This window comes from Carassius auratus, unplaced genomic scaffold, assembly GCF_003368295.1.
Source record: "Carassius auratus strain Wakin unplaced genomic scaffold, ASM336829v1 scaf_tig00214282, whole genome shotgun sequence".
NCBI lineage: Eukaryota > Metazoa > Chordata > Actinopteri > Cypriniformes > Cyprinidae > Carassius > Carassius auratus.
This window is the reverse complement of record NW_020527593.1, coordinates 255,149-269,532: the sequence shown is the minus strand read 5'-3', so window position 1 is coordinate 269,532 and position 14,384 is coordinate 255,149. Positions and strand designations below refer to the sequence as shown.

General features: G+C 37.2%; 1 protein-coding gene across 1 annotated transcript in view; it reads left to right on the top strand.

Moving 5' to 3' along the window:
• Positions 1 to 14,384, top strand: part of LOC113091748 (CUB and sushi domain-containing protein 2-like) — a 269,603-nt gene that overhangs the window by 218,405 nt on the left and 36,814 nt on the right. The window contains exons 43-46 of the mRNA XM_026257372.1: positions 2,229 to 2,406; positions 3,347 to 3,492; positions 4,064 to 4,144; positions 5,550 to 5,663. Coding sequence (XP_026113157.1) covers positions 2,229 to 2,406; positions 3,347 to 3,492; positions 4,064 to 4,144; positions 5,550 to 5,663 — 519 coding nt within the window. The remainder of the gene's footprint in view (positions 1 to 2,228; positions 2,407 to 3,346; positions 3,493 to 4,063; positions 4,145 to 5,549; positions 5,664 to 14,384) is intronic.

Here is a 14,384-nt window from a genome sequence, read left to right as displayed (position 1 = left end):
CATCTGGTTTGCTTATTTGCATTTTGAGAGGAGCTTTTATTTTGTAACCAACCTAGTTTTTAATGTGACATGTCAGATTTTATATACTATATATTGTCATGTAAAGTGTTGATATTTTGTAGGTATAAATAATCTGAGTTGCGCACTGGATTGTGATTCATTGGATTCTAACATCTCCTCCATGGGAAACTAATCGAGTTCATCCTTGACCCACATTCTCATGCTCATTTTTCTGTTGATTCAATGAGTTAATTATGTAGTGGGTCACGAGGTAACATATGTACAGGGGATACTGAATGCTCGTGTGGACATAAAGACATTCCAGGGAGATAGATACTCTGGGTCTGACATATCATTTGGAGCCTCGTTGCCTTGTTCAGGCACTAGTCCTTTGCCCAGCGTCGCTGCATAGGTGAAACCGCAAATAGAAGCACACATTATTCATCCACTTTGTGTTATAATAATCCACATACACACACACACACACACACACAAATCTTATGATCAACCTGGGCCTTGTTAGAATACTCTTGCACCATGCGTAATTTAATTTGTAGTAATAGAGAGCTCTGGTGTCAGGGTGAAAATGGAAAGAATAGATATGATGCATCACACCCCCATGCTGTGTAATATGAACAATCAAGATGAAAGATGTGACTCTTTTTCTTTTTAGACTATCTCAGCTGCTTGAAAGTCTCCTCATATAATATTTACAAAAGTACACAATATTCTTCAGCTGTAATGGATGTTTAACAGGTAAATTGCAATTTTTGATGGGCTGCAAAGTCGGAGTTACATTTCAAATCAATGCATCTTTTTATAATAGTTTTTAATACTGATAAAATCAACAGACAATGGATATTTTCAGGCATCCTGATTATTTAGAATGTTATTATTGTGTCCATATAATAAACCCATACAATAATGGGTTTAAATGTTAAATTCAGCCAAGGCTTGTTTGACATTTGAATATAGTAGTTTATAGGCTGATTGTTGGCCATCCGCACACTCACATTCGTCCATCTTTAGTTTAGGTCAAAGACTATGCCGTGTTGACTGATGAGATGTCTCTTTAGAGAGGACAAATTACAAATTGTACACTGAAATTCACTTCATTGCCTGTTTTAAATTACATTTAAGTAGAATCAGTGATTCGAGTAAAGTACAAATTCTCACTAATATAATTATAGTACTGTTACTTATAGAAGTATAGTACAAATTATAAGCAAATTTTAAAAAAATAAGTACATCGCACCCCTATTGGCTAAGGTATCATCTACACATGCGGTCACCAATAGTTTATGCCCAGGCTGTCATGTACATAGATTTCCTCTCCCAGGCGTTAGAAAGCTGATCGATTTTCTCTTCCTCTGCTCCACCTGTTCATATCAGCCTACTTGCCCGCCTGTCCTCCATCTATGCCTCTCTTCTCCTTTTTCTCTTTTTGTTCACCACAGCAACTTTTTTTGCCCAATAGATAGCATCACCATGCATTTCTTCTTGATAGCGTGTTTTTTTTTTTTTTTTTTAAATCAATGATGTGATCGATACTTCATTTAACAACTACGGTGGTGAGAAAGAGCACACGGCACAAGGGATTAACATAGGCACCCCTTTCCGTATTCCGTTGTTGAAGAGAGGAAATGAAGGAGGAGGAAAGATTGCAGGAAGAATTGTAGAAGGATTGAGAGGGGGCGGGAATGAGTGGGGGGCTGTGGGGACGGTAAGACCTTGACGGTGCAAGAAACTGCTGAGACTACAGTCAGAGCGAGAGTGTATTACGACTGTCCAAATGTGTGCGCACAAGTCGTGGGCCTATCTTTATTTCGCCAGCTGAATTGCATTGATCATTTCCTCTCCAACTTGGGGCAGCAGCAGCATGGGATCAGCAGGGACAGGAAGGGGATTTGATTTCATATGTCTGGGGCTCATTTGAATCATTGGAAACATGGACATGTCTATATAAATGCAAAGCACTGCAGCAAGAGGGATTTCTAAAGTGGAGTCAGACATGGAAAATGAACTACTTGGAACGACTGAGTGGTGTTTTAGAACCCAGCGGGGATTTTCACCCGTGTCGCCCTGCCCCTGTCCTGGTTTCTGCTTTCTCCACTATCTTGCTGTAACAAATTTCTGTGCAAGGCTGCTTTTTGTGATGTCATTTCTTTAATCTTTAATTGCTACAAAAACAGTTTTTCCATATCTAGATTTTCATTTTTGCCTTCTAGTGCCCTGTGAAGGTAACATTACATCAGACAATGGCACTATCTTCTCCCCCGGTTACCCAGAGGATTACCCCACTTCTGCAGACTGCAGCTGGCTGATTACAGTGCCACACGGCCTGGGCATCCGTCTTAATTTCACCCTCCTGCAAGTCCATGGCCCCCAAGATTTCATCACAGTCTGGTTAGTTGTCAAACTTCCTATTGCAATTATTCCTCTACACCTTCTCAGCTTCTCTTTCTCTCTCTGATACTCTCTTTTCTGGGAGATAACATATTTATAGCACACTCGGACTGATGATTAATTAATGAGCCTCTTTATTGAGTCGCTTGGGGCCTGTATGTACAGGTAGGACATTGAACTCTGTCACGGGTTCACCATAAAACATATTAGGCCAAAAGTTGCAGACTAAGCACACATCTTCTCAAAAATCATTGCCTCTCTTGAGACTGCAATTTTCTGTTTGGATTAAATGAGGAAGTATTGATCTTTCTGAACCTAGGTTTCCCTACTCTCATATACTCTATTACATGCATGGTTCATCCACTTCAAGTCAAAGTAGAGGTATAATATAACCAGAACACCCAAGAAAATCTCCACCAAGACAGCTTGGCCTCACTTCAGTGAGCCAGCATTCCCTTTAGCCAACCAGATGTTTTTTTTCTGAATGCACATGATAGGACGTAATGTGTAGCACAACCTCAGGCAGCCACAGACAGATGGTTTTGAAGCCAAATGGTCATGGTTAAAACTGAAATTAGGTTGGTGCCATGCTTTTCCCTACCCATCAGAGGACTGTAAAGATGGAGGTAAGCCCTAGGTAATGTCTTTGTAGATGGTGGCTTCAGTTTTACAATGTCTTGACTCACAGGCTGAGTCTGAACTGAGCATGAGAGAACGTAGTGCACTCCCTAAGAGAGTGTGAGAAGAGTCTTTGAAATCAAGTAATCAGTATGGCTAGAATCAGTGAACTCCTCTCAAATCAGCAGGGTGATCAATATTTGTGGGGTCTGACTGACAGTGTATTTTTAGGAATCAAGGCATGTAGTATTCTCCTGTAGCAGTGAGTAGGCAATGTTAGTGGGGTTTTATAAGTTGAGTTTTAATGTTGCATCTTAAACAGGGATGGACCACAGGAAACAGCTCGCAAACTTGGAGTTTTTACCGAAGGAGAGCCCAACAACCCACCAAGCAGCACATCTAATCAAGTTCTAATACGTTTCCGAAGCAATTCTGAGAAAGGTGGACTGTTCAAGATCAACTACCAAGGTAACTAGTCAAAGAGAAAGCTACCATCAGCATTCCAATACATCTTCCAATACAGTTGCTTGATTGAGTCAGGACTCCATGAAAATTTGTGATTGACCAAGTATTAAAGAGTTGTAGTTGAAACCAGTTAAATTGAGTCCAAGACCTGAGTTGGTTGAGTCAGTTTTAAGATTGAAACCAAAATAGGATCGAGTCAGTGTCAAGACAGAGACCTGAAGAGGGTCTAAATGACTAAGACCATGAAATGTATCCACAGTGTTGTAGTACTCTAGACCAGACTCCGTCTCGATTCCCAGTCAAATGCACCTGAGTTCATGACACGACCAGGAGCTTGAAAATATGGACATGAGTACTGTAACACTGCACGGGTGCTTAAAACCAAATACAGGTTTTTCTAATGGAGCCACAGAAAACTGACATAACTACACTGACTGGCACCACAACAGCCATGTCATACTTAAGAGTCCTCTTAAAAATGAGAACTGGTTAAACATCAACTATAATATAATTGTGTATTTGTGTGATAAATAATGTTTGGGAATTTTTTTCTTTGTCTCACTCTTTCTTCTAGCCTATAGACTTCAGTTTTGTTTGCCACCTCCTATCATTCCTAACGCAGAAATTCTGATGGCCAGTAAAGAATTTAAGATAGGTGAGTTTGTATTCATTTTTACATCATTTACAATCTGATTTGTATGCCTGCTTGTGTGCATTTGTGTTGGTGGGCTCGGCCTGGCCCAGTATAAGTGGAACATTTTGAGCAGAGACGCAGGCTGCCAGTTCATTTTCAGGCATGAGCGGCTCTCATTAATAATGTTCCCAGAATAGCAGAGCCAGCCACACACACACCCTCCCCACACAACTAACACCCCTCGAGAACTCACTTTGAGGAGAGAAAACCTCTAAGATGTCACGGCTACCAGTCCCATAGGGCCGTGCTGATATGCTGACTCATTGCCAGAATTCAGAACAGAGGCTAATGTTGTGTTGTGCATGGTGTTTTACATAGGTGGAGTTTACACATTAGTGGGTTGGGGGTGGGACAAAACTGAAACTGTATTATATATAAACTAACTAACTAAAGGTTAGTTCACCCCAAAATTTTAATTAGCCTGTGTTTTACCCAGCCTCAAAGCATCCTACATTGGGTGCATGTGACTTTCTTCTTTCAGACAAATCCAATCAAAGTTATATTAAAAACTGCAATCCTGACCTCACTGGTCGTCTGTTGCCTCTGAAATTCAATGTTAAATCAGTGTACTGCTTTTCGGCCATGGGGGAAAATGCATTAATTGATATTAATTGTTCTTAATGGGTAATTACGTGTCGGTGTAGGGTTGTTTGACCTCTCTGGAATGGAGAGTGTTTGTAGAGCCTCCGTTGGGGTTAAAGCTGTCATGGTCTTTGGCACTAACCTGCAGTGAATCACTGTTTTGATCACTGATTATCTACCACATCCAATTAAATTGCTTAATTCAGTGATTGAACAAAGGCTGCTGTGTTCAGATGGCCATGAACGCATGCTCTCACAGCCAAAAAAACATTCCTGTATGTGTATTTCAAAGCATTCAAAGCCTCTTTTTTTCTGCTCTAGCTTGTGTTCCATTAATTCAGCAGAGTTAAATGCTATATTATGAAACCAATAGGTGTTTTGGTTCCTCTTAGCTGAGTCACAGAGTGCCTGAGGGTTTGTGTAGCAACAGGGAGATTTGCTTCGAAGATGTGAGTGGCCCTCGGGTAGGAGCCGATGGGTGTTATCAATGTAAACCAAGCTGTGTGGTGCTTCCTTAATTACACTGCAATGCAGCGCCGGCACGCCGAGTCTCCCTTTTCCTCTTTCCTTCTTTCGTTTTTCTTTTATCGTCACTGTCAGCCATTAAGTGAGACAGTGAGGGGACATGGCCTTCATCAACTCGTGAGTGAGGCAACAGCAGGAACAACCAGATGCTCCTCAGAAATCCCATGTTATCTATAATATTTCAGAAGGTGACATGCATCTGAAAGACAATTGATAAAGCAATGAATATGTCATCTGTTCACTCCCTCTCTTTCCACAGGTGATATAGTGCGTTACAGGTGTCTCCCAGGATATCATCTGAATGGGAACAGTATTCAAACCTGTCGCCTTGGGACTCATCTTGAGTTTGAAGGACCTCCACCTTCATGTGATAGTAAGTCAGAATTGTTTTTTAACTTGCAGAAGATGTTGCAGTGTTTTGGTTCCCTGTATGATATTTTTATTTAACTTAACCACTAAGACTCTTTGTCAATTTGGTTTGGTTTTGACATGAATATGCTGGTCCACCAGCCAACTAAACCTAATCCAACTTGAAATGTCATCCTTGATTTCTTATGTTGAACAAAGAATGTGATATTTTGAAGAACATTTCAACTGTTTTTGTCCATACAATAGATTAATTTGGACTCCATTGCATGTATATAAAAAATAATAATAATAATAATAAAAACACTGAGAGATTTTCCAAAAATAAGTCATTTTCATTTAATTTTTGGTTAAACCATGTTTCCCTTTAAACAAAATATATTTTATAGTTTATATGCTACAAAATCCACCCCCCACTGTGTTGAAATGCATTTTTGGTCTGTTTATCATGATGGTTGGTTCTGTGCTATATGAAGCTTCATTATTGCTATTGGCTTAGAGATTTGATGAAATACCTCTGAGCCTGTCAAGCAAACCCCATGTGTATGTTAAACGCTCATCTACCTTTCCTCCAGCTGCGTTTATTTGATTTGATATGGCATTTCCCATAAACTCCCCCAGTTCCTCCTCATTATGTTTGTCTCTCTACTCTCAGAGTAGAATAATTATCTCTCTGAGCTCTTTGTACTAGTCTTCACTGTGTACAGCAGGTCTGACTGAAGGCTGCTTTTTTATGTGCCGTTGTACATACACCGATGCTCAAAGGTCTGAAACCACTAAAGAAATTACTTCAAATTTTTATTTCTTCCTATTTAATACCATTTTTGCCACTTGAAATGATATAATCAACACAGTGTCTAAAACAAAATGTTTAAAACTGATTGTTTCCCAGTTTAAATTATTAAAGCGATTCCCAAATTGTCATTGTGGTCTCATATTTGATACCTCAATATATATCAAAACATACATAAGCTATCCCATTCTGTGCTTGGCCTCATCTGTGATGTAAATAAAAAAAACAATTTGGCTGTTTGTTTACTGGAAGCAGTCTGTGGGCTGCAGTACAGCTGTTTGCCAGAAATTGATTAAGGCCTGTAGAAAAAAAGAAACAAAAACAGATGAGTTTTATCATTTTCAGAATAAGCAAATGTCATAGAGAACTTTGGTCAGGGTGCTGCCTCTGGCTGTTAGTCACATTAAGTATGCCTGCCTCGTCAAACACCAGACAGGGAACGAGACAGAATGAGAGACAAGAGGAGGAGGAATAAAGCAATCTTATGCTTTATATCTGTCATTTGTTGAGAGAAACAGATCTGTTCTGATAAGATCAACAGCGAAGACAATGAAAATATGAATATTAAATTGTGACCACCCAGCCTATGTAAGTAAAGTTTGGTTACCAAAACAAAGATGTATAAAGTACATGATACACAATGTTGAATGGGTTGTATTTGCAATGTTTTTGTTGTTGTTGTTGTTGTTGTCCAGTAACAAAAATAAAAGAGATTTTTGAGGAAAAGAAAGTATCAAAGAACTTTACAAGCTCAGATTGACCAAGTATTTGATTTATATTGGAATATTGTTTTTATCTTCAGTGGTAATGGAAATAGTTACAATTTTTTAGAAGCCATATAACAGACATCATAATTGGTGGTACAGAATTACCATATGGAAACATTCATATTATCTGTAAAATGTTCAAATTTCATATCATATTTTCTGTCAAATTTCTGTTGGACAAAGTTAATTTGTAAAAAGCATCATCTAATTATCTAATCAAAGGTGCAGTGAAAAATCCTGATGTTTGAGAAATTTACAAATGTGTTTTTTAATAGAGCACTTTGCAGTATTGAACACAATCAAATGTCATAGGAGTTTAAAATTAAATGTTGCCAAATGGCTTTACTGTACCATAAAGGGGCATGGTCTTTCATAGTCTTTTATAGTCTGTTGTTGATTGTTCAAAGGCTGCACATTCAGACTGTACGGTATCTTTATAAATTCTTCATGTGATATGATCTAGCCAATTTGTTCAAATTCCAACAGGGACAGATTGTGTGATATGCTCTCATCTTTAAAAAACACTACATTACATAAAAAAGACTACATTAAATAAATAAAAATTCACTTGCAATAAGAATAAAAATGGTTTGTACATAATGTATTTTTATATGGAAATGATTGTTCTAATATAATAACTATATACATTTTGATTTGATTTAAGGACAGTTTTGTTTTCTGTTATCCGGAGAACAAGTGTGAGCAAAGCATACAGAGAGAAAAGCTGAGGGATTGAAAGAGTAGAGAGGAAGGACAGTGATGGGTTGAGGCAATGCAAAGCTCATTGAGATGCAGAGGATATCCAGGCTGCAGGTGCACCCAACTATTAAATCACAGCTTCTCCCCATCTGTCTGTCTCTCTCTCTCTCTCTCTCTCTCTCTCTCTCTCTCTCTCTCTCTCTCTCTCGCTCGCTCGCTCGCTCTCTCTCTCTCTCGCTCTCTACCTGACATCTGATCTGACACATCCTCTTTTTGAATACATCATTTCATAAAATATATCTCCTTACTTCTTTCACCCTTCCTCTGATGCAAGAAATCCTATCCAGAACTTTGTGTTTTACAGACATAATCAGATATACACGAACGTGATGGTCTGATGAAACACTGTGCTCAACATTTAGCTTGATGAGCAAAAGATGCTTGGTTTTTAGTTGTTTTTCCCCCTTCTTGATTTGTTAAATGTGTTTCCAACAACCCTGGTTAATGAAAACCGTGGTTTATGCTGTCTGGCCAAAGCCGATCACAAATGTAGTCCCATTTAAAAACACCATGTGTCAATGCTTAATGTATTCCTTTCTTCTCTCGGTGTCCCCTTTTCTTTCTTTTTCTTTTTTTCTTTTTTTATATCTCATAGTCAGAGAGAAAGAAAATAGATCTGTGAATGCTGAGAGTGCATCACATGCCATTGTGCAAATTAAGGGTAGGATAATCTCACACGTAACTTAATTTATTTAAACATAGACTTTCAGTGTTTATACTCAAATAAAATATAATTTGTATCAGTGACACACAGCGTGTCATGCACACATGCATGTTGATTTTATTATTCTTCCCTTCTCTCACCATGGTGGCATTAAAAACCCAAAGCAATTTTTCCCCTGATGGCATTTAACCCTCATGTGGTGTTCGGGTCAATTTGACCCGGAGAAGATTTTCTTTTTCCCGAAAATAATAGTTAATGTTATCGCTTTGGACTGAAACTTAGTGACTTTGTTCCCAAAGGGTATAACTACAATTAAAAAAAAATTGGGAAATTTTCTTACTTTTTTTGTGGGGGTTTTGTTACCTTGTTACACTTGTGGTGTTCCCGGTCAAAAATGACCGGCCTATAAAAAATAGCTCATAAATCACTCATTATACCATATTTTCACCCAATCTTGGATTCAATCTTTTTGTCAACTTGTTCTATTTCAATTAGGACTGGTTTTATATTTCTGTTTGCATCTGATTAATCGTGGGCCTCACTTATCTGAGAGTAGGCATCTCATTTTTTGAGTAAAAAACAAATAATTTATGAGTAAATTTGGAAATATGAAAAAAAAAATTATGAAAAAAATGGCTACTGTTGATCACACTAGTCTACTCCAATGTTTCACCAGGAATTTTGTTTTGAAACTTTTGTTTTGTAAAAAATATGGCACATAGTCACACTTGTGGTGTTCCCGGTCAAAAATGACCGGCCTATAAAAAATAGCTTAGAAATCACTCATTATACCATATTTTCCCCCAATCTTGGATTCAATCTTTTTGTCAACTTGTTCTCTTTCAATTAGGACTGGTTTTATATTTCTGTTTGCATCTGATTAATCGTGGGCCTCATTTATCTGAGAGTAGGCATGGTCAAAAATGGTCACAATGGCCGACCATTGAAAGTGAATGGGAGAGACTGAAAATAACAGAACAATTTAGTTTTCAGGAGCATGTTCATTATTTTCATGTACACATATGTGCATATGTGCTTGCAAACATCGAGCCCTTGGACCTGTGCATGTATCGATACATTTATACACACGCTACCCAGACACACACACGTTAAAACACACAAACTTTTTTGAGTATTACACAAGGAAAACCTTCAGGAGGAGGCTGTTCCTAGAAGAGCTGGGGAAATCTATGGTGACCCCCCTGATACAGAGGCGCCAAGATATACCCAGAGCACTGCCCTCTGCTACATTGGTGAGAGACATACAAACACCAGAACCAGGTCCTTCAGCTGGCACAGGCAAAGGAGAGAAACGAAAGAGATGCACTTTGTGTGCCCCAAAAGATGTGAAAACAGGCACTGTCTGTTTCAAATGCAGAGTGCACATTTGCAAGGCACATACATTAAACTGTTGTCAGTCATGTGCATAAGTGACACAAAATGACCAATTGCAAGTTACCTTAAAAATGTTTTTGTTAGTCACTTGCATGAGTTCACACAGAGACCGTCACAGTTTCTTATTTTGGTTAGTTCATAATTTGGAAAACTGAAAGAAAATGAACAGTATTTGATTTGTATTCTCTATATGACAGCGTTAATGTGTTTATTTTTTGTATGTCACAATGGTCAGTATTGTCATGGAACAGCACAAGTGTTACTGTGCACCCCTTTTCTGAAAAATTAAAGCATTTCAAAATACAAGCCCTGTGTTTTGTAATCTTCTACATTCACTTTCAATGGTCGGCCATTTTTGACCAGGAACATCACAAGTGTGACGTTGTGCCATTTTGTACAAAATAAAAGCATTTAAAAAAAAATTCCTGGTTAAACATTAAAGTAGGCTAGTGTGATCAACAGATGAAACTTTCTTTCACCTTTTTCACAATATTGACAAAATTATTAACAAATAATGCTTTTTTCACTCAAAAACTGAGGTGCATAAGCTCGGATAAATGACTCCTAAAATTAAATAGTTTGAAAATTAAATGCAAAACCAGTCCTAATTGAAAGATAACAAGTTGACAAAAAGATTGAATCCAAGATTGGGTGAAAATATGGTATAATGAGTGATTTCTAAGTTATTTTTTATAGGCCGGTCATTTTTGACCGGGAACACCACAAGTGTGACTTTGTGCATTATTTTTTACAAAACAAAAGTTTCAAAACAAAATTCCTGGTGAAACATTAGAGTAGACTAGTGTGATCAACAGTAGCCATTTTTTTCATAATTTTTTTTCATATTTCCAAATTTACTCATAAATTATTTGTTTTTTACTCAAAAAATGAGATGCCTACTCTCAGATAAATGAGGCCCACGATTAATTAGATGCAAACAGAAATATAAAACCAGTCCTAATTGAAAGAGAACAAGTTGACAAAAAGATTGAATCCAAGATTGGGTGAAAATATGGTATAATGAGTGATTTATAAGCTTTTTTTTATGGGCCGGTCATTTTTGACCGGGAACACCACAGGTGTTATTGGGTTTTGAACACCACATGAGGGTTAAGTGCTGTTTTCTTTCATTTATTTTTTATTTATAGGACTGATATTATTCAGTAATTTAGAATTATTTGCAGCATTTTCCTCTTATTTAAAATTCTGAGAATAAATATAAAATATTCATGTTTATGCATTATATATAATGTTTTATATATTTTTCATAGATATGTATTATATATGTCACTGCATGCATGTGAGAACTAAAATGAATGCACTTTAAACATGCACAGTGCCATGCTTATTTAGTGTCTTTCATCTTCTGAATTCTAACAAATGGAGCAAGTACCTCCACATCTCTTGCTCATTTTGAAATCCTACTCTAAGTCATTCTCAGACATCCAGCATACATAATCAATGTGTGTATGTTTCATTTAATCACATTACTATTTCTGGTTATTTCCGGTGATTTAATATCTCCTTATTAATTATAAAGTCCACTAGCAGCTAGACATGTCGTTGGACAAGATAGTCCTTAACTGACCCTTAAAAATGTATGTGACTTATCCTACCTAAGCGACTTAAACTTAAGCTTTTAATCTTTTCGAATTTCCGAGTCTGTGGAGAACCTGTATGTTTGGATTATTTTAAAGTGCCCCTATCATGCCTTTTCGACTATTATCTTTCATGCAGTTTGTCATGTAGCTGTATGTGGACATAAACTTCCTGCAAAGTGGTGAAGCCAACAGTGCAGATAAATAAAGTTATCAACTATCCAAAAATAGAGTTGGCCTGCAGTCACCTAAACGAGTCGTCAGAAATTAAAACCGTATTCTGTTACGGCTCTAAGTCACAAAGTAACACATTTGCATATTGTCTGCCCACATTCTATGTCGCCAACTTGCCTGCCCACAAACACAGTAAAAGGTTTCCGACACACACTGTACATGGTAGACCAATCCAGAGCCAATCTCTATATGGTTCTGGACCAATCAAAAAAGATTGCACCAATCACAGCAGTGAGGGCTCATGGAAAAGAAGGGTTTAGAAAGATTCTTTGAACTGGTTCGCGTCGTTTACGAATCATTTAGAAATTAGGTCAATATATATATATATATATATATATATATATATATATATACACACAAATAAAAAAATTATATATATTTTTTTTTTTTTTTTTTTTTTGAAAAAACATGTTTTTTTTTTTACCTTGCATGCATGTAAACCTGTTTCAGGAGACTCATAAAACAACATTAGCAACCTTAAAATGGCATAATAGGGACACTTTAAACACCATTTTACATAAATGATCCAAAAATATGGTAAAACATGCACTAATAGACACACAAGGTACCCAGAGAGGATACACATTTTCACATCTTTGTTGATGCTGTAAATGAAATTGTGCAAAATTAACTACTAATCTGTATTGATTGCAGTGTTTGAGGATACTTTATTATTATTAGACATTCAACCTGTACTAGCAACAGTAATCAAGGGGGCAGAGCTTAACAAATGATCGATTATATGAAAACTGCATGTGATGAACAGAACACAAGCCTATATTGGCAATTTGTGTCTGACATTTATCCCTTTCTTTGACATCATGAAATTAATGCTTTATGATGCCATTTTCTGAATGGGGTAAAATTATCGTGGGGGCCATATTTGCGAAGGGTGACATTTTAAGTTGAAAATCCCTTTTCAGATGCCAGCCCCTTTTGTACAGTAGATAATCTTCAGATGCCATTGTTAGAGGAGCAGTTCTGACATGCCTTCTCTTCTTCTGTCAGAATCTGCCACCAATACTGTTGTTTACATTCAGCCTTTGACAGTCCATTTCAAAGTGGATTGGGGGATAAGGGTGACCTGAGCAAGTTAATTTCCATTTGCCGCCGTAGTGAAAGGACTGGGGTGATGGGGATTTTGATACGATTCTGTCTAGAGGGTCATGCTCTTCCCCATTCTGTTGGGTTAGAATGGAATTAGGGCTGGGCGGTGTGATGGTAAAAATGCATCAGCTGGTAGCACAATATATCTGTGCTGTGTATCAGCTATTTTGCAATTTTTTAGTTTGCTTTTAAACCAAGTGTTATATTTTGCACTGATGGCATGCTTACACTACTGTTCATAGTGTCTGTCTATGCATCTATCTATTTAGAAATAATTTTTATTCAGGAGCATTAAACTGATGAACAGTAAAGACTTTACATTTCAAAACAAATTACAAATGACTGTTTTTCAGTAATCAATAATTTTTCAGTAATGCATAAAACATTTCCAGCAAAAAATAATTAAATAAATAAATATATATATATATAATTGTCATACTGCCCCGCTTCTCCATCAAATATATTTTACATACAATATAGCCCTCAGCACAGATGCAAAGTGTTCATTTTATGTCTTGCAGTATAAACTGATTTAAACACAAATATGCTGACAATGTAAATATCAAAGATTTAGCAAGGGCCTATAACTGTTATGATATAGTAAACACAAAAGACTCGTCATATCTATCAGTTTGCTGCTTTACAGTATATCATTGTTTGTTATAGGTTAACAGCCAGCTTTCAAAGCACTGTATGCAGCAGCAAATAAAGATCTGTAACACCCACGCTCACACTTTAAAGAATGTAATTTGTGAGCGTTAGCTTCAGGATGCACAGATGTAGGTTACTGGCAGTGTATTTTATTTTATTTTTTACCTGAGTGCATTAGGCTTTATGCATAGATGATAAGCTCAAACGGGTATTGATATGCATCCACAATAATGTTTGTCCTCCAATGAAACCACATTCAGATTTTATATCACCTCAGAGCCCTGTAGCCAGTCCCACAGCCTCTATATTTTACCCTCGTAAAGGAAATGTGTCAAAGCCACAAATGTATCGTTCCTGTGTGTCCGCCAAGCTCAAGCTCAACCTCGACTAGAAACCCCATGTGTGATTTACATCATATCAATTCTCAAAACTTTTTTATAATTTAATCATTGTCACGAGAGCAATTCACTGGACTGTGAACCTGAATGTATCTATAAGAATAAAGCCAACACATAAAGCCGGAAAGTGCACAGCATGCATGAAATTATTGTTTGATTAACGTCCATCCTCATCAGTGCACAGACCTGTGGGCTTAAATGTTAGTCAATTAAGGTGCTAAACGACTGACTAAAAAGCCAATTAAAGAGGTCAAATATAGAAACAGAGCTGTTTACTGTGAATCATGTTATTTACAGGGTTTTAGTGCATTGCATCCGTCAATATTCTGATAAACGGAGGTGGGCGGTGAGGTTAGAAATTC